Genomic DNA, 25,615 nt, shown 5'->3' on the forward strand with positions numbered 1-25,615 from the left:
GAAAGGTTTGTTAAATCCAACTTCTTTGACTCTGAAAAGGTCTAGGAGCACTCACAGACCTCCTTTCACATGGGGGGCAATTAAGAAGCCACAGCTCATCCCCTTTAATCTTGTATTTGGTGCCTGCTGGACAATGATCAGGACAGCTGCAAAAACCAGCCAGGTTTACTTAGTGGCAGTACAAACTGGCCCATCTGACACAGATGTGGAGTGGCATGTGGGCACAATGTACCAGGCAGGTGAGAGGACTCCACGTTCACCAGCAGCTCTGACCCCTTCCTTCACTGAAGTCAATCAGGTTGTTAGCCTGCTCAGGGTGGTTTCACAGTCAATCTCCTTCTGCCTCGTAGCTGTTACTTTCTGACATATAAGATGGACTGTCGCAGATTTGATTTTACATAATAGTACAGACATAGAAAGAAATGTAAAGAGTTCCTTCTGCTTTCTTTCAGGAACAATACTGCTAGTATCAACAAAGCCAGGATTTTAGTATGAGGAGATGGGGAATAATACCATGAAACACAAGATTGACTCCATTTCAGGTTTTGGAAGGACAGACAGGGAATGCAAAATAAAACAAAATATTTCTAACTATAAAAGAAGTGATCTAAACCAATGAAGTGTTTCCATGCACCCAGGAAATAAAAACCCCTGCAATCTGGAGCTGAAAGGAAATATGTTCAGTGGTGGGTTGCAATGCTTTATTTCTGATTCATAGGTATATATATCCATACAATGCTATTAGATATCCTTGTATTGCTTAATCTCTAATTTAAGTCAGCATAAGTATTTTAACAAAAAAATTTGCAACTACTAATTTATATTTCATCTGAGCACTTTGATACACAGTAGAAAAAATCCATATATAAAAGCTTGTATCTGTGCAATTATACGTACTATATTTCTCTTTCAACAAACTACTGATTTATTAATATTGATATGTTATTGTTAGTATAACATAGAATTGCCTTATCATAACATTAAAAAACTTTTCAAAATATATTAATAAGCAAAGATAACCACACTCTGATCCTGCAATCATATTTTAACTATCACATCAATGTCCCATTTTGTTTTAACGTGCTATTTGGCTTAAACAAATTTCATCTCAGGCTGCCACCATTATTCTGCCCATAATAATAATATTAATTTGTAACTTTGCTTCTTAGTAATTTCACACAAAGCAAGTAGAATTAAATTCAACTCTGAGCTGATGTCCACCATCAAAATCACAAACCTCTCATACCCCACATAGGGTCTCAAAGAGTGAATGAAGATTTGTGCTGAACCTCTGCTTTGTGGTGAACTTCACTTCTAGTGGAAACTTTTCTTATCTATTGCATAACACAGGTCATGTGGCTTGTCTTAAGAGGCTTCAACTACAGGTCTACAAAAGATGCAACTTCATGCTACTAAATGCTTTTAATCGTTTAGATCTTAGTGAAGCTTAATTAGCATCTGGAAGTCAATAGAAATATTAATCTGTACATAAAACATTATCCCCAATATACTAAGTGACAGCACTTTTATAAGGCAGACACAAGCCAGGATTCAAATATCTGAGAAAAGGTGGAGACTACCAGACCCTAGTTTAGGACAAGGTTACAGAGCAGCAACAATGGTCAGCAGGATCAGGACCTTCCTTTGTGAAAATTTACAGGAACTGACAGACGTGATACAGCAGACCAGCAAGGCAGACGAAGATACCAGCACAGAGCAGAGGACACATATTTCGGTTTTCATCTTGGCCAATAAGAAAGCACTCTTCTGCCTTTCTGACAACTTTGTAAGTCTTCATTGCAGTAGCTGAACAACTATGCACACAATGACAGACACTTGCTTCACTGCCTGCAGACTCCCTTGCAAATACAAGACACAGAAATGGACAGAACTGGAAATGTGCAAACCACAAAAAATCCCATCAAATCTTTAAATGAAGGACTGAATAGAACTTGCAGTTTAGATCCTGCTGAAAACATGAAGGCTCATGCTATACTGTTTCTGCTTAAACTTTATGCCCCAAGAAAAACTTTGCTTGTTTTCTCTTTTATCACTAATTCCGAACTGGAAGGACTAGAATTAGACCATACCAATGAGGTGCAACTTACCTTGAATTGTTATGTCTAAGGATTTCTTTACAAAGTGAAAAATCCACAGACACAATACTAAAGCATAGAAAAATCTTGTGAAAAAAGAATAATGTTTCAGTGATTATGTAATAGTAAGACTCCCATTAGGACTTCCCAAAAGGCAGGTGAGTTTGGAAAGGTCAGCAGGTTTGGAAAGTGCCTACGTGTATTCATTAGGGTAAGAGAAAACATTTATAATTTTCTTGACTCTAATCTTTTTAAAGTAGTCAAACAGAAATCACTAGATAATTAATTTGCACACTTCTGTAGAAGCATGATCTGAGAAACTGAAGCTATTTCCCAGTAAGGAGTAGGACTTGCTGTAGTATCTTTTGTGCAAATAAATAGGACCCCAGCAAACAAAAGATGCTTAGGGTTTTTCCCATTTATGGTTTTACTGGTGTGTTCTGTGACACAGACAATAAATACCATTATAAGACTTTTTTTTTAATCTAATAGAAACTCTTGGAGCAAGATTTTAACAAATATTCCTAACAAATGAGTATGACTCCCAGCTTTCAGCTCCCAGTAGGAAATAATATTTGATTCATATTCAGATAAATAATAGCCTTTACAACTGGAGACAGGATGTCATTTGAAGACTCATAATTTCAAAAAAGTGCTCTGGAAGAAACAGACTTAGAAAGCAGCAATAAATTAATGCTCCAAGGATTTTAGAATACATGAAAGTAATTTACAGGATTAGCTGCTTCTAGGAAATTATGCCTAAAATAAATATACCAAACTGAATTATTAAATTAAAATTAATTTCAGTTATTCATCCTCTGGGAAGTCTAATGAGACTAATTATTATTTTTTACTATATCCCAGTTTTCTCTGATCAAACAAGAAGTCATTTAATGAAGATGGAAAGACTTTTCAGACCTCAAGAAAAACAAATTCATAAAAGTATGAATACTTTGAGTCAGAAGGGCCCTTAAGAATCATCTAGTTCCAGCCCCTTTGCCTTGAGCAGGGACACCCCTTCACTATGACAGGCTGCCCAAAGCCTGATCTAACATGGCCTGTCAAATTCAAGAAAGTCCTGAATAATTTCTGAAGTTACTTTTAAACAGTAAAGTTGCTGCTGCTCTGTGACACAAGCAAACTAACACTTATTGTAACAATAACTATAGCATTCAGCTATGCATAAACATTAATATGCTGAAGACAAAAAACTAAAAAATCCCCATCCTCATTGACCTATTCATGAGGCACACTGTTGGTAAAATGGTATCCTTTTGAACAGAAATGGCACACACAGAGAAACCAATGATAGATGATATAGCTTTCCTAATGAAAACTGTTTCTGAAAACAACAAAAATAACCAGGACCCAAAATTCTGCTCTTTCTGTGGCAATAGGATTGGCCCTTTTGGTCTTCCTGGACTGCTGAATGACAGGGGAAACTTATAAATCAAACACAATTGACCAAATCACTTATTGTACGGCGTGGTTGTGATCGTCTGGGTGATGAAAATCCATGCGAACCCTCTTCTTCAAATGCCTGGCAATGATGCTTCTTACTTCAGGGTCATGTCGATGCTATTTATTAAAGACAAAATGACAAAGAACAACAACAAAAAATTAATGAGTGCGCTGAAAACACAGAGCTAGTTATTTCCCCAGTCCTGAGCTTCCACAAAATGTTTACAGCCTTATCTCTCATTTACTTAAATGCAGTAGTATGAAATAACTTACATCCTATGTACCTCTATGAAAGTATATATCTTAGTAAGTTCTGTTACTGTCTTATTGAAATTAACAACTCCTTTTTCAGCAACTCCAATCTGATGTGTATGAGGTGGGGGAAGACCAACTGGTGAATTACACGACAGTGAGGCAGGAATGGGTACCCCTAAAAATGTTCCTAAGCATATAGTTTTGGTACTTAGTGCAAAGCACATGTTATCAGAAACTTTAGAAGCATTCTTTAGAGTAAGAAGTTGTCTTCATACATGTTGTCTCTAGATACAGTCTTCCTTAAAGAATACATAATTTAAAGATTCCTCAATATTTATGAACTGTTACACAATGGTTCTTCCACTATTAATTATTTCCCAATATTTCTTTTAAAGTCAAGAAGAAGTGCAAGGAGTTGATAATAGAACACAAGGGAGCATGACAATAGACAAAAGCCTTTGGAACAAAATAAAAGAGACAACAGAAGCAAACTAAGTACTGGGCAGACTCCAGAGGCATGTCTGCAGAAAGTATACAGAAAAACAGCCTGTGTAAAACAGCTGTTCTCAGAGTGAAGGGATTTATATAGGATGCTATTTCCTGAAGAAATGACATAAGAAATAAGGGATATGATCACAGGAAAACTACTGCCACTTCTGAAGACAGATTCATATTTATGCAGAGAAAACAAATGCCATGAATTAACATTAATTTGGCCTTAACTATATTTATTTAACATAAATGTAGATTCTCTTCTCATATGCTTTTTGCTGCCCAGTTTATCGTTTGAGAAAAACAGGAAAGCTGTTCAAGCCACAAAAGGTCAAAATCATACACAAACACTCTTTAACATGTCATTTTTTTGTTCTTACTTTGAAAAACAGGTCTCATATTGACTCACTATAGACTAAAACAGTGTCTGAGGAAAAAAAGAGATGAGGTGTAATGTCAGTTCAGGAATCAGGAATTTAGCTTATGTTTCTAACCTGTGTACAAGGTATGACAGAGTGATAGCTCACTAGAGCACTGTTTTTTTTAAAAAAAGTGAAAACCAAAGGTTCAATTTATTTATGCAACTTTTTGCTACATACACTTGTAATTATTTGCCTGTTTATTAATACTCATGTTAATGGTGGAATCTTTTGCTGAGGATTCAGGTTAATCTATATAGGATTTCCTGTAGAGTGTGAGACAACAGTGTATTCCTACAGACTTATCAGATGGGCAGGGAGAGCAGAGGCCTCAATGCCTCTGCCCTGGGCACACTGGCCAGGACACACACTGCACTGCTGCAGGGCTGGCTCTCCTGACACGCTGCTCCAGCCAGGAACTGACAGCACTCCTGTGACACACTGCACCTACAAACACTCCCACTGATCCCCAGGAAGAGCAGCACTGCAGGGTTTGCCATTTGCATACTACAGTCATGCTATCAGACAGAGCAACGGCACACCAGAGGACTGACACATTCCCATTTCCCAGGGAACAAGTCCATCTTTTGAAAGGAAAAGACAAAGACGCTTGAGATTTAATCAGGAAAATAATTATGAAAGAAGCTGAGAAGCAGAAAAGCAAAGAGAAGGCACATGTTAAGAGTATGGCCCAGAAATCAAAGTATAAGACAAGACTTTTTAATCTTTGAATGAGAATAGCAAGTTTAAAATTTAGGATAATGCATGGAACCATCTTCACTGTGATCATGCTCCACTTTTTCTATCTGTTTTTAATATAATTTAATCAGAATATTCTCAGGCTAACAATTATATCTCTCTCTGCTTGGAAATGGTTAAGGATACTTCAAACACATTCTCAATGCAACACAAATATAATAAATCTTCAGTATATAACACATATATAAGGTATATATAATATAAATATAACAAAGCTTCAGTGCTTTCCTTGTACCACGTTGTTCCTGAATATCACCATAAAAGTATTTAGGTCTTAAAAAAGCTTTAAGGAGTCTACCCAGCCTCAGTTTTTAGCAGTATGGTTGTAAAGTAATGTAAAAATGTAATGACAGTATTAGGCATAAATTCTTACTCCTGCTCCACTGAAGCCATTTCTGGATCATTTGAGAGGCAGCTAGTTCTGGATACAAGGAAAAAGATGAGTAAACATTTTTTTCTGTGTCAATTTCTTTCTCTTTTAAAATATAACATCAAATTTGGGGATGTAATAACTAACTGTAGTGAGTATCTTTGACAGCACAGACACACAAATGTTGCTATTTCTAGGAATGTAGGGATCTTAGTGCCCACAACACACATTAGTTTGAGTAACGAATTTTTAAGCTATTTCTTTAAGTTGAGGAAGGGAAATGCACTACAGTGATCTCATACATCCAACACTAACAATAATCACTGATGCCTCATATGACTATTTCATTCCCCTTTCACTTGCTACACTGCTGCTCTACTATTTTAAATGGATTGACAAGAAAGCAGCTTTTTTCCACAGAGTTCTTATTGTCATATGCGTATGTTTATATGACAATGTTGCATACACAATGCATTTGAAAATGTTTGAACAGAAGGGATAGAATTAGCATTTCAAGGGTAGCTAGGCGTTTTAGTTTAACAAAATAGTCAGATGGTATCAGATAACTACTTAAGTGAATTTATTGCTTCTGAGGCAGTGTCAACTCCTAGAATCAAAAAGCAGTGGCCAGTATTTTAGGTATTTCTCTGTGTTTGTTTTAGAAACTAACCTCAGAAGAACTGAAGGAAAATGTGTACTGCAAAAGAAGGAACTTTTAGAAAAAGTACAGCAAAGAGGAGGCTGTAAGTGGAAAATCCTGAAATGCATAAGCAAAAGGAAGGTGACTGGAAAGAAACTTCAAAACTAAAAATCTTTAGTTACAAAAACTGCAAGGGAGAATGCTATACTAGAACCAACAGACAAAGACTCCTCCTCAGGAATTTTGTGTAAAATACTCTTGAGGAAAGTGCACTGTACACTTTTGAAAGCTTTGCTCAGTGAGACACAGACTGTGAACTTAAGGATTTCTTTGGTACTCTACACCATACTACCACATTATATTCAAGTCAAAGCACAGACTTATCATTCTAAAGTATCTGATCACCACATGGCTTAAAAACTGTATGAATCATCCGACATAATAGGGGAAGAGCAGAAAATGTTTAATGATCCATTTTAATGGAGTACATGATTTCAGTCATTCCCATGACTACAGAAATAATAATCAAAAAACAGCAAAAAGTTTTTTTATAGTGTAAGGGTATGATTATTTATTACTGAGATCCAGCAGTACAAAAGCAGTGAGAGGGGAAGTCAATTCTCAAATGGGGCAACTTACACAGTAATTGAAACTACAAGCTGCCTGTTGTACCAAACACAATGTACTACTGCATTCAAGCTATTCCTGTGAAACAATATAATGCCAGCATTCAGCTGAAAGCTATCTTACTTAGCTGTTTCTGAAGCTTCCCTCAGCTCTTCATCCAGTCTGCATGAGTAAAAGTTATTGATATAAAGAAACAGAGAAGCAAGCAGAGCATAAGAGTGAAGCAGAGCAATAGCAGAGCAAAGAACAAATACAGTACATGCTTTTGTAATAAGCACCCAGTATTATTTAGAGCTAACTCTAAAGCTCTTCAGTTCAGTATGATACCATTTATCCTTGTGCTCAACCCACCTTAAATTTCTAAGTCCTTATTTAGCTCGCTTGGAGGCAGAGACAGAGAAGCAGCAGGGGTCTGAGGCATGCCCAGTGGACAGAGCTGAAAGCATTCAGTGGCTCTATCAGGTAATGTTAAACTAGCTGCAGCCTGGGCCAAGTCAAGGACGTTTACAGTTCAGTGAGTTTTATTTGCAAGGGAGGCTGATCTCAACAGCTTGAAGGGGAAAGTAAGACGCCATGTCATTGCAAATCCTCTCCCATTCAGCTGTTGAGGTCACCTGCAGGTGAAAGGCTGTCACACAGATTCACTCTATTATGAGCAGCAGCACGGGCTAGAAAGCAAGTTTTACCTCATTCTTCTCTTAATACACTTATCTTCATCATACCTTACAAGATAAGAGTGGATGAAGGAAGAGAAAAAATGTACAAGTTCATATACAACAATCATATTTTATAGCGCTTCACTGAAAAACCACAAGAAAACCACATAACCCAAATTCTGGCAAAACACTGTACTTTCTAAAGGTGGGATTTTTCTTGCCCATAGGTGGTATGTTTGTTCTTGGCAATTATGAAGCCAAAAGGTGAGTTGTATTTTTCTGTTTCTCCCCGAGTTTGCAGCAGAAGGGAAGCTATGAACTGAACACTGCTCTTCTCCCTGGGGTATGGGAATAGCCACTCACATATTCCTTGAATGCACACAGCCACTAAATCTTCTTATTACAATATCTTGACAAGCTTGCCACCAATGGGTGCAATTGTCATCTTTCCAGGTCTGTCTTTTTCAGCAAAATCATGATCTCTCATCTGGCTGCTGATGACGTGAAGTAGGCATTACCCTAAAACTCTTTAAGTACTAAAGTTTATTTGGTATTTACTGCTGTGATCATTTCACCTTTGGTCTGAGAGGTGAATGGACTTTTTGAACATTTTTAAGTTTACGGGGAAGAAAAAATGTCTGCAACACATATGTGTGTACTGCCACAGTCCAACAGTAAAACACAGCAAGGAGACAGAAACTCTCTGAGGTTAGACAGAAACAGTAAGGTTTCTATCAAAGGGAACCATAAGAAACTAAAATGTTTACAGGAATCAGAATTGTTAGGGATGTTAGAACATTAGGACAACTCTTTGTCAGTTGACAAACAGCCTCTGCTCCACATTCTTATCATCACTCCACCTCTAAAGAAGTTACAGCAGCAAATGAACCTGAGTGAAAGTCTCTATGACCCCCGATTTTGCAACTGTAATTTACTGTTTTCTCAACTGCTATTGCCAGACCTGAGCTTCCCACCTGCTCCATGGAATTACACCACCAGCTTGACAAAGGAAATTGCTTTACAACTACTGTGAAACAGGTGTGAAAACTCCTGCCTGGGTTGAGGAGATCGATGACAACTTCAAAAGCTGTCACTGACCAGTCATAATGAAAATACAATCATACTAGCAAACTACCTTCTAGAACAGGCTATTCAAAACCTGGGACATTTTTGCTACAGAAGATAGTTAAAAAAAATTCCTGAACAGAACATATTTTTAATAACGACTACATGAAAACCATGATTTTTTTCAGTCATGCTTTCAGTTTTGGTATACCACTTCTTTTTGTTGTTTTCAGGTCTGAAAAAAAGTCAGTTAAGGTGAGTAATGCCAATCAACTTCCTACTATTTTTTAACAGATATTTTCCTTTAGAAATGACTGCATTTAAAAAACCTCTTCACATTAGCAGCAAAAACTAAGAAACTGTCTTTCAGCAGTTGTGAATTTAGCCACAAGAATTGACAAGGCAAGGACCAGCAAACCTACAGAATTTCACTGGTCTTCTATTGAACAGGCTATCTTTTAATTAGCATTTCTGCTAAAAGCTCTGCATGACTGAAACTTTAAAACACTTCCACTTAAATAGAGGTAAAAGTTATGAAAAAAATATGGCATAGATGATACCTCAGAAAAGGCCAAACAATTTTCCCACGCCCCTAAAGTAAAGTAAATATTTAATGTGTTTGGTGTTTCCATTACACTGTGGTCTCCTGCCACTGAGTTTGACAAAGAAATGTTTGAGGAACAACACATAATAATTTTTAAGAAGATCAGGAAAGAAAGTGCTTTTTGTTTTTCTTACAGTCTTTAACACTATTATCAGTTTGTGGAAATAGTTTCCATTAGGACAAGTACATGCTACTGTAAATCACTTACTTGACAATACTGTCTGGTATATGCACATATTCCATTGGAATCATCTCACGAAGCTCTGCCAGCGTGTTGACGTACTGTATCTTACTGCTGAACTTAGAGCTGAAACACAGGAAAAAAGGCATTAATTAATTGACTTTGTCCCCCAGTCTTTTATGACATGCTAAAACCAAATTTAGAAATGTATTAAATGTAATAATTAATTAAGTATTTGGATATTCATATTTCAATTACAGACTGGAGTGGTCAAACGGAGCGGACTGTTAATGATTACTGATTCAGACAATCCATCTGCCACAGCTAAATAAGGCTGGTAAGAGGCAAGTCCTGTGAGTTGGGATAACACTTTTTATCACGCCAGTCCTCTCTAACATAATGGCTCAGGTGTGAAAACTTCCCTGTGGGGAAGAACCAGGACTTTCACACAGAGCCTGAAGGTATTCATCCCTGACATAACTGGTGGAACATAAACGATTCAGTTTCATTGATGTAAGAGGCAGCTCTAACATCTTAGAAGGCAAGGTAACTGGGCATTCCCACCTGAACTTGAGTGACTACAAATGCAATGGACTCTTATGTTTTGTGGGCTTCCCCCACTCAGTGAAGATAGTGACCATAACTTTGACAAGACTGGAAACCTCATAACCAAGAAGACTAGAAAAAGAGGACCAAGGAGATGCCATCAGGACCATGGAGTGATGATTTTTTTTTCTACTTAGTCTGTGTATCTCTCTAATAATTTTAATAACCATATCTTATCGCAGTTTAGCTGATCCTGAGCCTACCTGAATCACATTATTAAGCCAACATCATAAATTGTAATGCCTACATTTTAGACACTGTGATTAGTTTTACAGTCGGAAGAAGATGTGTAAAAATTTGGAAAAGATTCAAATCCCTTAGAGACTACTTACATATAAAAAAAGATATGGAAAGCATTACTTGACATGGTATAATCACAAAGACAGTTATCAAGAGATTGTGATGACTTAGCATTTCTATTTTACACCAATTCTAAATCAAACACAATAAAACTGAATTTCACAATTTATTCCGAAGAGCACAGATCTGATTGTGTCTATTCTTGCTGCAGTGCCTTTCTATGACAAAATACTGTGTTTATTTCAGCTGTGCTATATGATTTATTTATTGTGTTCGTAAAACAATCAGTTGGAAAAAAGACTAAATTGTTCAGAAAACACACTCAAAATACAAGGCTATTTACTTGTCTAACCTAAGTTATTTTATAAGTGTGGGGTTATGAGAAATCTTTCCCATTTGGCTTATAAAGCAATTTTTCACACTGAGTTCTGGTTGTATTTAGATCGTCTTATAATCAATAAGAGTGGCAAGCTCATATTGACCATGTATGTTAAGTGTAGGTCTTGAAAAACATTCTATTCTTTCTATTTACTGCTGACCTGCAGGTACAGCCAGACAACATGAAGCCTTTGAAACAGCTCTGAGCAGAAGGTTACTGCCCCTCCCCTCAACAGACGTATCTTCCCAATAATGCTAAGTGAGAAAACTGAAACAGTAATACATGAAGGTGCTATAAACAGTTGTTTAAGCTTATTCATTGTAATTTGTTTCTGCCCCAATTAGCATTACTAGGCACACACACTGGATCAGAGTGGTGACACTTTAGAGGCAAGACTCACCCACGACTGTCCAGTCACAGTCAAAGCACAGTAACATAGAGATTCTTAGCATTTTATCCAAATTGTTAATCATAGCCTGCAGCATCAGCATCTCCATCTATAGTAACCTGGCAAACTACAAGCCAATCATAAGCTTCTAAAGGTGGTGGGAAGGGATTAAAAAATCTTTCAATGGGTAATTTTTCTTCCTGAGGGTTCTTCTGGGCCCACTAATTCCACTACAGTGACTGATTTCTATTTCCTTCATGTGGGAGTCAGTGTACGGGCACCCCAGATACAGTTTCTTTCAGACTTTAGGGAAAGCATGCTGCCAATAGTGGTAACTTTCCATCATTTAAGTATTTCCATCAAATGCCAAGGATGTTTCATACACCCTTGAAAAACCCCTTTGAAATCTAATTTCTTACCTAACACAGCTCAAATAATTTTTGGCATGAATAACGTATAGGGTTCTAAAAGAGTATCTAAGATCTATATCTGCTACCCCCCTTTAATTCTGTATATTCAGACAATCATTTGTCAGTCAAGATGGGTATACTGAATTATCTTGCCAGATTTTTAGGCAGAAAAAAGATAAAGCTGAGATAGAATTGAGGCAGTGAATTGAGGCACACTCTCAGTGACTTGACTGCCCCTTACCATTTTGTTGTCTTTCAGGTTTTTGATTTCTACTGTTTAGCTCCACATCTCAGCTGATATACAATTAAAATTATGTTGCTTGCCGTTAGCTATCTCTCTGAAATCTCTGCTTGCCTTGTGGCACATTAATTTCTCGCTCTAAAATTCCCACTGTGCTTGTCACGGGCTCAGGGAACAGCTGAGGGCTAGCAAACTAAGCTATAGTCATTGGCTTTCAATCCAATCAAGTTTTTATCTCCTTACCTCCTGAAGAAAGGGAAGGGAACTCATAGTGTTCTTCTGTCCTTGGAAAGGGTCCAAATATCTCATGTCATCCTCCACAAAAGTCACACTAGCCATGTGTCCTGCCCACCTTTTTCAGCTTCTATTTGCCCTTCACTTTCTTCTTGCACCAAGACTGTCTACCTGGCTGAGCTGATCTCTAGTGTGTCTAGTTCTGCACTGCTAATCTGCTTTGCCAGACTATTTAGAGTGAACATTTTCTCCTGTTTTGCAATGAAAAACCTCTAATCACTGCTGCTTAATATGGCTACTTTGAACAAATGACTAATGAATTGAAACAGACATTACTTTTTTAAAAGACCAAACTGTCATTTCTGGGAGGAAATAGGATGGCAACAGAAATATCTCAGGTAACAAATGCAATTCAGCAAATCCTCATAACTACTGTTGATACAGTAGTTACGTATTGTTTCCTTTTACTCTGGTATTCTGAACAGTAACTTTCAGCTTGGTCTTTAAGACACCACATCTAGAAAGGAGCCCCGTTGTGACATTCTGCCTGCTGCACTTTGGCAGCAATGGGACAACTCATGTGCTTCCTCAACCCCATGTCACTCTATCAGGACAGAGCACCCTGGGACTGTGATCTCCACAGGAGATCTCTCCAGTGTCTTCACCTGCAGACTGTGAGCAGAACTCCCCGAGATCTGTCATAACTCAAATCATTCTCTGTGTGGTTTTGTAGCTGAAGGTTCTTCTCTTGCCTGAAGCAACTCTTTTTCACACCTGCCAGTTTGCCCTCCCTCACCGCATACATACCTATCTTCTGCACTAAGTGTGAGGTCTTTGAAGTTCATAATTTTTTTAAAAAATTGTTTTATTAATCAAACCATTGTTTTTGACAGCATTAAACATTTTTGAAGCCAAATGCATTCAAACACCTCAGGGTGCAGGCAGTTTCTCTTGTATGAGCTATGAACAGCAATTATATTTTAAAAAGACAGAACCGCAGCCTAATCTTGTTCCGTAGCCAGGATTTTTTAAATAAGGTGATTATAATTACATGCAGTCCCCTTTTCTATATGCCTTTTATCTGGACTCTGAACAAAGACTATTTTAAGGAACTGAATTCTCAGTACATACACATACAAGTTTAGAAAACTATGCCTATGACTTCTGCAAATAGATACTCATATGGATCACTTTTTTTCCCCTATTCACCTTTGGAAAGTGAAATTCAACTTCCAAAATCCCAACCTGAGCTATAAAATGAGCTTTATTCAGTGAAAGACTAACAGCCATGTTTGATGATGTAGGGTGCTTATGTGTTCTGAATGACATAGGAAATCACAGGTATTTACTACATACCTTATAAAAGGTCGTGTTACAGCCAGAATTGTCCTGATAAACCATGATGGATGAACAATTATAAATGACTTCAAATTCTTCCGTAATCTAAATAATAAAAGCAATAGTTAGAAAAACAAAAACCCCACAAAAGATAAAGAAACATCAAATACAGTAAACTCTGGCATACAGGAGAGTTACAGAAATGGACACTGTTTAAAATACTGGCTGTGGATCAGACAGGAAAACACCACTTACCGTCGATCAATCATCTGATAGCATTTTTTCATCCAACCCAATCCAGGCATCCTTCTTCTTGGTGTTGCTCCATTCAAGTAGACAATCATATAGTCTTCAGCTACCATCAGCTCTAAGGTACTGATTACATATCTGATGAAAGTACAGATGTCAGTGAGCATAGACTGTACACTATCTGATTAAGTCCAAACTAAATGAGGCCACTAGGAATAAATTAAGGCAGAACACTTTATGACAATACAGACTTTCCCTTCAAACAAAAGCAAACACTTAGCACTGATCACAGTGGTACCTGTAGATATACAGCTAGAAAACCACAGTCTTACCTGAGTCTTCAAAAATATGTGGCTTCCTTACAATAATAGAGTTTCGTAGTGAGTTTTCAAGTATCACTGGTGAATTTGTTTTTTCTTAAAAAGTAATTAGATCAGGAGATTTTGCAAGGGAGAACATGGCATCATGTGAAGTCCTAGGAACTTCTGGAATTAACTCTTGAGAAACTTCTATTCACTATTTAATCACCAAGTTTGTTCAATACAATAATAAAAGGTGTCAGAAGATACATTTTATACTTCGTGTGATCCTTACACTCCTGCTATCAGTCTGTGACTGCAAAATACAAATACTTTGACAGTCAAGCCCAAGAAAACCTGTCCATCAACCTGACATCTGATGGAACAGAGCACTCCAGGACATCACTTCATTCTGCCTGCAAAACACTCCCAACAACCATTATCAGACAGTGCTCTTGGGGCGAAATGCATTCTACTTAGAAGAGCACACTACTCATTCAAATAAGATGGTTTTAAATTCTTGTTTGGAACTATCTATGCACATGATCCACTCAGAAGTCCCTACCTCATTAGGGAGCCGATCATCACAGGAATGTTCAAATTGTTCTTTCAACTATCCAGCCTCAAGGCATGCCAATGTAAAAACCAGAATGCAAAACCACAAGTCACACCTTAAAAACCTGAATGCCTGAGCTCACTCACTACAAAAGGCAGCTCTATCCCTAAGCATAATGGCCCCTTTCAGAGTTGTATGGGAATGCCTCACAATCTAATCTGACCCTTAAATTCCTTAGGATGCAGTATCTTTAGAAGAATTATAGGAAATCTAGTTCTCACCAGAGAGTGGTACTATACCTGGGTATAAAGCAGGCAACATTAACTAGACCAGTTCCATGCATTTGGTAAACCCCATCCAAATCACTACCCCCTCAATGCATTCCACTGCTCATTCTTACCTTGCAGCTGTGCATTCCCTGCTTTTGCCTCACATCTGTGAAGGCTGATTTCTAACAGTGATATAAGAAAGCAAGGGATTGCATGGACATTCTGATGCATAAAGCTTCACTTAATAGCTACTTCAGCAAAGCTACTATTTGACAGGTTTTAAGATTAGCCCTTCCCACAGGGCAGAACCTCTAGTGCTTTAAAGGCATTTAACACTGAAACGTACAAGTTTGTAGGTACAGGTGTGTAAGTATGTATTAAAATAGTGTAAGATTTTCAGTTATGGAACACACAGTCTAAAATGGGCAAGTTATTGACAAAAATATCAAATTATACCTATAGAATTATTTCTTATTATTTTATAATAATGGCAATTTCTTAATTATTTGAAAAGATGGACAGTATTTTTCTCATTGACTAGAACAACTGAATCACACAGAAAGCAAAGTGCTGGTTTTGTTTTCAAAATGTAGTTTTTCAAATTGAGATTATTTTTAAAAATTTTAATCTGTGGAATGGCTTTAATCTGACTTCGAGGCAGCCACAAATTAAACAGTAGATTTTTTAAATGTGGTTCTGCATTAGCTACAAAAACTGCTGTAGAAGCTGTTTTAAGCATTTTCACACAAATTCAGCCCTTCAAAGACAATTTTACAGAATTAGTCAATATAAAAAAATAGGAAGAAGATAATTGGAAATGTGAAAGAAATTCAGATGGGAAAGGAGCTATTGAGGACAATTGTTAATCAGAAGCTAGAGGTAGTTTATATGCTGCCAGAAACATGCTGTATAAAAAAAGAGATTCAGTGGTTGGCAGGTCTCTCCAGATTCCTATGTAATTCAATAGTAAAGAATTACCAAATATTTAAAAATATCAGTTACTGTATATTTCGCAAACTGTTGTACTCCCTCTATTTCCATGCAGACCTAGAATGGAAAGAAAGTTTTCTTGTAGAGAGCCAATTGTCTACAAGCCTTAAACTAAGCTGCAAGTTCACAGCCAACATGAGAGTTCATTTATATTGCTACTCCAGAAAAAGGGACTTAAAAAATTGACTTCAGCAATATCCTTATTTCCTAGCCATGTGGAAAAGGCTCTTAAGGCTTTCTCTGCAAAGTTAATTTATCACCAGCTCTATCTGAACAAGGGTCTTGGGTGAAGACAAAGAACAACTATTGAATGTCAGTCATGGTACAGTCAGCTTTGTTCCTTTCTTATCAGGTTAAAACCACTGAAGTAATTCCTTCCTCTCTTCTAAATCACTGGGTATTGTGTGTATCAGTTACTGTAGATGACACTGAGTTCTTAGAGGCTCTACCAGGCAAATGATACCAGTTGTTCTGACCAGAAACTAAAACACTGAGTCTTGATTTTCACACATAGAGACAAGTGTTAAAGGCACTGGCTGCCAACAAGTGCATCTTCACAGGCTGGAATATTAAGGAGACCTGGGTCTGTGCTCTCAGTGCCTTGTAAGCTGCAAATGCCAAAGGCCAGGTCTCCCGCTGGCTTTAGAAAAATACTTACTGTGTTTTAGCACAGAAAACATTGGAATGATTGATTTTTTAACAGCTGTAAGTGGAAGTAGCTGAAGGCACTTCAGGAGAGAGTTGCCTTCAAAATTGTGGGCTGCCAAACCACTTGCTCTTAGGAATAATTTTCCTGTACTAGATTTGGGGTTATGTGGCCAATTTGTGTCCTGCCCAACTGGTCCCTGCCACTTCTAGCCGAATCAGAAGTAGCTGGAGTCAGGAAGCATAGTTAGAGATGCATGTGTCAGCAATTGCCATTTATTCTGCTTTTAAAAAGCAAGTGTCAAAAAAAGCCCAGTAACTCCTAAACCAAAGACAGCATATATTAAAAATATGTCCAGGGATACGTTATAATAATAAACAATGAACAGTAAAAAACAGTCTAAGTCTTTGCTGATTGTTCTCAGCAAGACCTGGAAATTATTAGTGAAACAGTGTAAAGACTGTAGCCCCAGCAAGGTGAAGATATTGCACCTCTTGGCTTTAGAGAGATACTGACAGTCAGATTTGGTCCTGACAAATACACCTTAATTTGGGAAGGTGAGTAGGTAAAGGATACCAAAATCCACTGAGCAGTTTATCTAAAACTGCCATTTTCCTTGTCACTCCCCTTCTAACGGCCAAAATTACCTCTTAAGGAAAGACAGGTTACCTCTCACTGCATAATTCTGATCACTAACTCAAAAGACTTTGTCACACTGCTCATATATCACTCACAGGAAAAGATTTTCCATGACATAGTTGTAATCAGTTCGACTGCTGTCTGGCAAGAAGCATGCCGCGAACACAATGATAGCATTCAGACCATCACCATAGTATCCTGTGGAAAAAAAAATGAAAACGCATTTTTATCTTTGTCAAAGCCTTTTAACAGGATTTTTTTAAAATCCTGTAATAAAGCTACTATGTCTACTGCTGAAGCATCCCAGAATGCTTCATACCGAAAGCCTGAAATATATGAACTATCATAAAATGATAAAGAAGTTGGATGGTCAGCTAAGCTGAATCCTCAAAAACCACATATAGCACAACTACTAGTAAAGTTTTTATAGTGACCAGCAAAAAAGCTTTTTAAGGCTTCTACTTCTGGTTCATTGCAGCTCTATAGCAACCATGTATTGAATGCTCACCTCAGAGTAAGCAACAAGAGGCTAAAGAAAATATCCTACATTTGTTGTCCTGCATTGTTTGAATTATGTTCAGCAAAGTCTTGCAGTCCAATCCAATATTGGCCTGTGCAGCTCCAAATGGCTTTAGACCATTACAACTATGACTGCACTCCACTATTCCTTAAAAACTCCTGGGGAGCAGTTAAATACTTTGCTGCAAGTTTTGTTTAAATTACTTTTTAACCTTCAATACTCCAGTTGTCCAATACTGGCATTCTCTGGGCTGCGTCACTGCCTAATGATAGCTGTTAATCTTCAAAGCTGCAGCACTACCATTCCAGGGCCCAGCACAGTTGCTTATTATCCAAAAGAGTATGTTTCCTTTTCATGATGGATTAATATTGGTTAATCTTCTCCACAACCCTTTGCAGCTGCTATGGATTTTCTGTATTTATCATAAATAGTAAATAAAAAATATTCCTGCATTTCAGTTGAAAGTTTTGCTTAAAGGATACATGCAATAAGGAGGGAATTTATAAAGATGCTGTAGGAATGTCTGTAGGTAGATAGCACTAGCAATGCAGAGACAGAAGACAGATATACTGAGAGAACACGCAAAAACCTTTTGAGTCTAGAAAAAACAGACACTAATGGAGAGACGATAATATTTTTGAAGGAGACTTCAATTCCCCTCAGGAACATGTTTTCATGACAAAAATTAAAGGTTAATACTAACTTAAACAATCTTTGCAAAAGGAGATTCTAAGACTTTTACAGTGCTTTCTGGATACTAGAGAGCAATATCGAAGCCTAACTAAAGTGCTTATGGAACTCAAGTCCTGTTTTCAGCACATATTATTATTCGGCTAGATTATTTGGAATTCTGCTGGTTTCGGCTGGCAGAGAGTTAGTTTTCTTCACAGTGGCAAGTATGAGGCTGTAGTTTTGATTAGCACTGAAATCAGACGGCTGATAATATAGAGATGTTTTTGTTATTGCTGTTCAGTGTTCACAAAGCATCAAGGCTTTTTCTGCTTTTCATTCTGCTCTCCACCACACAGACAGCAGGCTGAGGATCCACAAGAACTTGGAAGGGGAAGGGGACACTGCCAAGACAGCTGACTCCAACTGACTACAGGGATATTCCAGACCATATGGCATCATGCTCAGGAGAGGAAGAAGGAGGAAGTAGGAGGGGACATTTGGAGTAATGGCCTTTAACTGCTCAAGTGTTTTGCGTGATGAGGACCTGCTCTCCTGGAGATGGCTGAATACCTGCCTGTCTTTGGGAAGGAGTGAATGAATTTCTGGTTTTGCTTTGCTTGTGTGCACAGGTTTTGCTTTATGTATTAAATTGTCCTTATCTCAACCCAGACTTTACTCGTTCTTACTCTTCTGATTCATTATGTGGGAGTGAGTGACTGACTGTGTGGGGCTTGGCTGCCAGCTGGGTTTCAACAACAACAAGAAAAAGTATTTCTCTCCCCCTCCGGTTTACAAATAGGGAAATAGGGAGGACATTTCTTTCCTTCCATAAATTTAATAACATTTTAAAAGACTTTGTAATAAAGCAATCTGTCCAGCTGGCAGGCACAGGAATTTGGCAGTAAGAGCACATTATGGCAGGTGCATCCACTAAATTACACAGCACAGTTTGCAGTTCATGGAAAGCAAAACAATTATGTGCAGATGCTAACTAGCAACACACAGAAGAAAAATCCACAGATAAATCTAAGCCACTTTTTCTCACACATGCTTGAAGAGAAGGAATGTTCACCCTAGGGACAAGTGTATTTTAATTCATCACTAAAAGCCAATAAAAGCCATTTGCCCAAAATCTCAGTTAGCCTAAGCAAAGAAAAAGATCTCTAAAAAATTTCTCCATTAGCATATATTGCAGACAGTCTCAAACCTAGGCTGCCAAATCTACTCTCCCCTTTCCTATTTTGTAGCTAGCACCTAGATTCTGTGTTTGCTGTTATCTGTCATTTGGTAGGGAGGCATGTTCAGTAGATCTTTGAACCATCAAGAAACCCTCGACTTGACTTCCAATTGACTAATTTTAGTCAGAAACTATTATTCTTGAGATTAAAGAAAAGACTCCTGGCCCTCTGAACACTCCACTGAAGTACTGCCAAAGGGAACTTCATACAGAAGGGGCCTTGCTGCCATAATGTAGAAACTGTTCAAGTTGTCCGAAGTTTTCCACATTAGATGCAACAATGTGATTTGGTTTCCTTGTCTTCAATCTGCCACTTTATAAATGCAGAATTTAATCCAGTCCTTAACTTACTTTGATTTGCCTAGATATCAGGAAAAATTTCCAGTTTAACCAGCAGCAGGCTGAAACTTATTGTTAGATAAGTTGTTGTTTTTTATGATGACTTAATGCTATTGACTAATAGCAAAACACCCTTTCAAAAGTTAAAAAAAAACCCTAAATGCTCTTTATCTTACATTTGAGTGATCTAACAAAACATCAGACATGTAAAATTTGAATTCATATTATTTCATATAGAGAGGTCAGCTGAATTACCTACTCTCCCATTAAAGACTGATTTTTCACAAAAGCTGATATAAACATAAACTTCAACATCTACTAGGAAATATACAAGTTTTTCCTGCAAATGCATATTGACTAGTCTACAGCACACAAAAATATATAAATAAACAACATTAGCAAGGCCCAAAAATATTTTGTTTGTTTGTTTCATAAATTAAGCCATCTGGGTATGTTGGCTAAATTGTGTCTGAAGTGTCATCACATTCATAAAACTTTGATGGTAATGTTGTAGTAGAAAAATACTTGTTTGGAGGCCTAGACATCTTTTTTAATTCTGATTAAACCTTCTGTACAATGGCCACTATGAATACTTGTAGGCTAGCATTTAGCTGCTTTTAATGTAAAAATTAACCATCATTTATTTATGTAATTTTACCAGACAAAGGCTCAACACTGAAAACATTTTAACTTAGTATCTTTAACTAATGCTGCAGATCAACAAGACTGTGACAAAAGCATCCCCATATAAACTCATAAATCTTACCTCTGAGATGCTACGCTGCCTGTCTCAGTTTTTGCAGGAACAATACAATTCATCTTAACCTAATACCTTCCTTAACAGATAGCAAAGAGTGTCCCCCAGAAATACAGAATCTAAAGATAATCCAAATCTGAGACACCAAGGAAAAGGCACTTAGAGTAATACTTATAAATTTGAATTAATTTATACATAAGTGTACTAGTAACACTGAAACTATAAATTCTCTGAGGAAGCTGGGAAGCAGATAAGGAAATGAGAAAATATAGCAAGCACATGGGGCCATTTTCCTACTTTAAATGTTGTCTTTGATATATTATTTGATAGTTATTAACAAATTATGTAAGAAGTCCCACAAACCAGTTCCTGGTGAAATGCTGCTGACAACTACAAATGGCAGAAAAATAGCATAAGGTGAGTAGCCATATGAATGGAAGCCCCAGGGAAAAGGATCTTTTATCTTTTGCCACTCTACTTGTTTAGATCTGTGCAATCACATGCATCATTCAGCAAATCACAGAGCATTATACTTCCTTACATGAAAGGTTTTGTCAAAACTCACCAAATAAAGTTTTCAAAATTTTATTTTGCTGTAGGCCAAAAGCTTTTTTCCTTGTCCCAGACAGTTTTACCCTGCAATGACCAGATTGTTCCTGACACATATATGCCAGTATGCTGATTCCAAAATAGTTTTTAATTTAAAATTCATATTAGTCATTGCCACATTGAATTTAAAGCCTGGCTGGTTTCAGCCAAAGCTGAAAAATAAATTTTCTCTCCCCTTGTCAATATGATAATGGAACAAAAATAAACATAAATCATGATCAATAAAGCATGAATTTTTAACGTCAATTTAAAAAATGCTTACAGCTGCTCCTACCTCCATGTGAAATGACCTTTTTGTATGGTTCAATGACTTTCATATCAATTCTCTGCTCTTGTTCTCCAATAACCACCGTTCTCCACAACCTGTTGTCCTCTCGCTCCTCTTCAGCAGAGTACTCAGGGATTGATTCAGACTCCTCCTGGGAAGCATCCTTAGCAGCAGTCTGCTCTTCTGAAAAGGAGAACTGTATATATTACCTCTTCCTGTTAAAGCTCTAAATGTTTTTGCTGCAACATACATTTGAGATGGATGACTGAAATTAACTAGATTTTTACCGTACTGGTATAAATAAGAGCAGAATGACATATATTTGAAGTAAACTCTTCTTTCTAAAACATTATTCTGTCTCTGCAGTCATAAGAACAGAATTTGAATTGCAAGTCAGTAAGTGAGATAACAGTAAACAGAGTGATAATGACATACACAAGAGTCATTCTATTTGAAAATACTAACAAGATCTATGAGAATTAAGAATAAACTCAAAGGAGCAATTTTAATTGACAAGAACTAAAGAACACAATGCTCCACAGCTGCCCTCAAACCTTTCTATGTGTTGGGTTATCTACAGATGTGCCTCTCTGATTAAGGCTTCTCCTTGAACCACTCATACAAATCAAAGTATATTGATCCTCAAAACACACTAGTTTATCATAAGAATTAAAAAAGTTACTTATGAAATCAGGAATATGATAGTATACTGTATGTATACCACATATATTTACATAGAAGCTACAGGCACATATACATACATGTACCAATCTATTACTTTGTAATACTGAATTATCCTATAAATCCTACCAATAATTTCATCAGATCTGTTACAAACACCAAGTATCTCTAAGCCCACAAAAAAAGCTTCTGAAAAAGACAGGTTGAGCACATATTTATTGGAACAATTGGACTAACAAAGTCTCAATTTCTACCATTGCCTGTCTTGTATTTTCTGTCCCTAAAACAAAGTATTACTACAGAATTATACTGGCAGAAGGTGCCCCTCTCTGATGTAGATTGTCTCATGTGCAATGAAATCTGAGTCTATAAACAATTCTGTACTTTACCTAGTTTCTGCCTGATGGAATCCTGAAAGAAAGTGAAAGAAAGGAGGAATATTTCACCTCTTTCCTCACTGTCTAAGTAGCTAATGAGTTAAAAACCTACACATAAATAAAATTGTATTAATGGTGGAAACACGGATGGAAAATCAAGAAATATATACATGTGCAACTATAGTGTGACCATGTAAGCCTTTTTTTCCTTAAAAACTCAAAATGAGTTTGAGGAGATCTAAGGTTGGAAAAAAGGACAGTCTGACAAAAAGTGGGGTTTTTTTCCAGTATAGTACTTCAAACTGGTTTAACAGTTGCTGCTCAGCAAATTATATACTGATGAATTGAAGAATACATTCATGCCTTTCTCAGGGCACAATCCTCATGATGTTTAATAACACCATTCAGCTTTGAAATACCACGTATTCTGTGACACTGGGAACAAGCTTACAAAATACATAACCCCACTACCTCCAAACCCAGGTATCTGAATGCAATTGTTTATGTTGTCAGTTTTGCAAAGGTACTGTCGGTAGCAATATGAAAATTACATGCATACAGTCAAGATAGGCAAACTTTGAGAGGCCACTGCAGGGCAGCCCATTCCTGTAAGGGTCTCCAAGGACACTATTATGCAGCTCAGGTACTTTTAGAATAGACAGATGGGATTATCAACACAGCCTACAAAGACTGTCTGGTCAGCTGATTCCTTCAGAAGTACAAAGAACATTACTGAGGTAGAGAAGTGTAGCTGGCAGAACAAACTTTAATAAAAAGAGGCTGGAAAAGAGGCTGGGCTACGTACATGGCTGACCAATGTTGAAATTGTATTTGGGGTTTGATTTTTTTAAAAATTACTAAAACCCTGATAAAACTTACAATGTTGAAATTGGATACATGAATTATATTTTAATAGAAATGGTACTAGATTGCCTCTTCCTGATTAAGTAGCTCTCCTTTACTGCCTGGACTGTTGATTTTGCAGAGAAAGATGCATCAGTGTGAAATTCAGAAAGGAAATAAATACCTGCAGAAAAAATAATAACTATTCGTACTTTATAAATATGCTGATTGGAGAAAAGGCCTTCACAGATACTGATATATGGTTTTCAGAAACTACATTTTTATGTCATCTAAATAAATAATAATAAAAAGCTCATTTCAGAAACTACCATGGCTTGTAAAGGGAATGTTGGAATGTATGGTATTAGTGACTAAAAAGCCCCACCCCATGAAACTGATGATCAACCAATCTCTGAACAAGTCAGGTGCTAGTTCAAGACAAATACTTTAGTACTTCTGCTCTCATCTTTCATGCATATTGCAGTTGTGATAATTGTTCTTCACCATTCATTAGAAAAAGTGGGTCTCAGTATTAACTTATAATACAGAGATATTTTTCAGTGATGAGGCGAACTCCTGAACCATGGTAACAGTCTTGCTTTCCTCAGCTGTCTTTTGTAGTTCAAAGGGACCTTCAACAGTCTGATCATGACAAAAGTCACTGTTCTTTCTGGTCTGTGTTTTTCTTAGTATTTACTTTTCTGGGTTTGGCAGCAGTTAGAAACACTGAACTGTGGGAGATTGCTGGTAACATCGTGATGAGTGCATACCAGCTAACAGCAGAGGACAGGAGTACAAACATAACAAAGGTTATTTACCATGCAAATAAGCCAGTCTGCACTGGTTCTTATAACTATCATCTTAGCTATCAGATTAACATTACATACAGCCAACTTCTTTTATTGCTGGCTTATTTAATTAAAATGTTGGGAGGTTTTTTCCTTGGTCTTTTCTATTATTTTCATGGCTCATCTCAGAGGATGATATTTTTACTATTAACTATCTAAAATAAAACTACAGAACCATATACATGTCACCAACACCAGAGGGACGCTGAGCTCTTCACTTAAGCATTTGGGGAAATTTGTCTAACTTTAAGAATCATCATATTTAGAAAGCAGAAAATGGGAGGAAATGCCATCAATACAACTGCTACAAATATCACTGGAGTTGAATTTAACTACTTGAGGGTTTAAAGGAAACATCTGTTCTACTGCAGACAAGAGACATTTTCTCTCACATGGTGGTCACTACAGTGAAAGCATGTCAGAGTGTGTGTGTGTTAGTTTTAACCTTCACTATGAAATCTTCTAACTATCAAGCAACTCATCACCACACTCTGCATCTACCCATAAGGAAATCAGCCTCCTCATCAGAAGTAACGTTACAGATGCTAATGCATGATTGAGTACTCTTTGGCAATATCATTTAAAATAATGCAACTGTTCTTGTATGCTCCAGCAACCTCACTAGCATTAGGGAAAATAAATGCATGGGAAAATTCAGTTTGAATGGATCCATTTTTAAAGTTTCTTTCTGCTCTCAGCTGTAAAATGTTTACACTTGTTTCCCCCTCAAATAGCTTGTGATCTGTTTGTGTTTACATCAGTAATTACAGTTCTTACATGATTATGTTTTATAAGGTACTAGCAAGGAACAGGAAACACCCTATTTTGAACATCATGAAACTAAGTGAACTGAGTAAAACTTCTATGTCATATTTCTCCAAGAAAAAAACATTAATACATGAAGAAAGAATGAAGTTTCCATTGCACACTTCAGGGTACATCTGTCTTGTACAGCTAGCCCTGCTTAGAAAGGACATTAAAATTAGTGGAACAAGGAATTCTGCTCTTCCATCATCACCTGAGCTAGCTTTATTATGCTATCCACAGACCTTCCATACCTCAGCTTTCCAACCATGGGAATAAAAAGCAGAGCTTTCTTCCTAACAAAAGACCTCTCAGCACATTACGTCTACCTCACTTGTATGCTGCAAGATCTTTGGTGCAGCCAACATATTTTGCACAAAGTTATATTCCTAAATATGAGCAACATAACTGTACTCTAGAGCTGGCCAGAGCTGAAAGAAGCTGCAGTTAGCTACAGCTAGCTACAGCATTATCCACAGCAACAGTTAGCT

At 37.1% G+C, this 25,615-nt stretch overlaps 1 protein-coding gene across 7 annotated transcripts in view; it reads right to left on the reverse strand.

The window, feature by feature from the left end:
• Positions 1-687: 687 nt before the first annotated feature.
• The window catches only part of PRUNE2 (prune homolog 2 with BCH domain), a 129,864-nt gene continuing 104,936 nt past the window's right edge, over positions 688-25,615 (reverse strand). For 3 of the 7 annotated variants that reach the window (XM_064402631.1, XM_064402637.1, XM_064402636.1), the window contains 9 exons: positions 21,578-21,754; positions 17,265-17,367; positions 13,777-13,908; positions 13,540-13,626; positions 9,653-9,751; positions 7,806-7,841; positions 7,243-7,281; positions 5,856-5,903; positions 688-3,674 (listed from right to left, as the gene is read on the reverse strand). In XM_064402631.1, coding sequence (XP_064258701.1) covers positions 3,653-3,674; positions 5,856-5,903; positions 7,243-7,281; positions 7,806-7,841; positions 9,653-9,751; positions 13,540-13,626; positions 13,777-13,908; positions 17,265-17,367; positions 21,578-21,754 — 743 coding nt within the window. In that variant the 3' untranslated portion in view covers positions 688-3,652. The remainder of the gene's footprint in view (positions 3,675-5,855; positions 5,904-7,242; positions 7,282-7,805; positions 7,842-9,652; positions 9,752-13,539; positions 13,627-13,776; positions 13,909-17,264; positions 17,368-21,577; positions 21,755-25,615) is intronic. The other 4 variants (XM_064402632.1, XM_064402633.1, XM_064402634.1 and 1 more) reach the window with 4 other exon arrangements.

This window comes from Passer domesticus, chromosome Z (assembly GCF_036417665.1).
Source record: "Passer domesticus isolate bPasDom1 chromosome Z, bPasDom1.hap1, whole genome shotgun sequence".
In the NCBI taxonomy this organism is placed as follows: Eukaryota; Metazoa; Chordata; class Aves; order Passeriformes; family Passeridae; genus Passer; species Passer domesticus.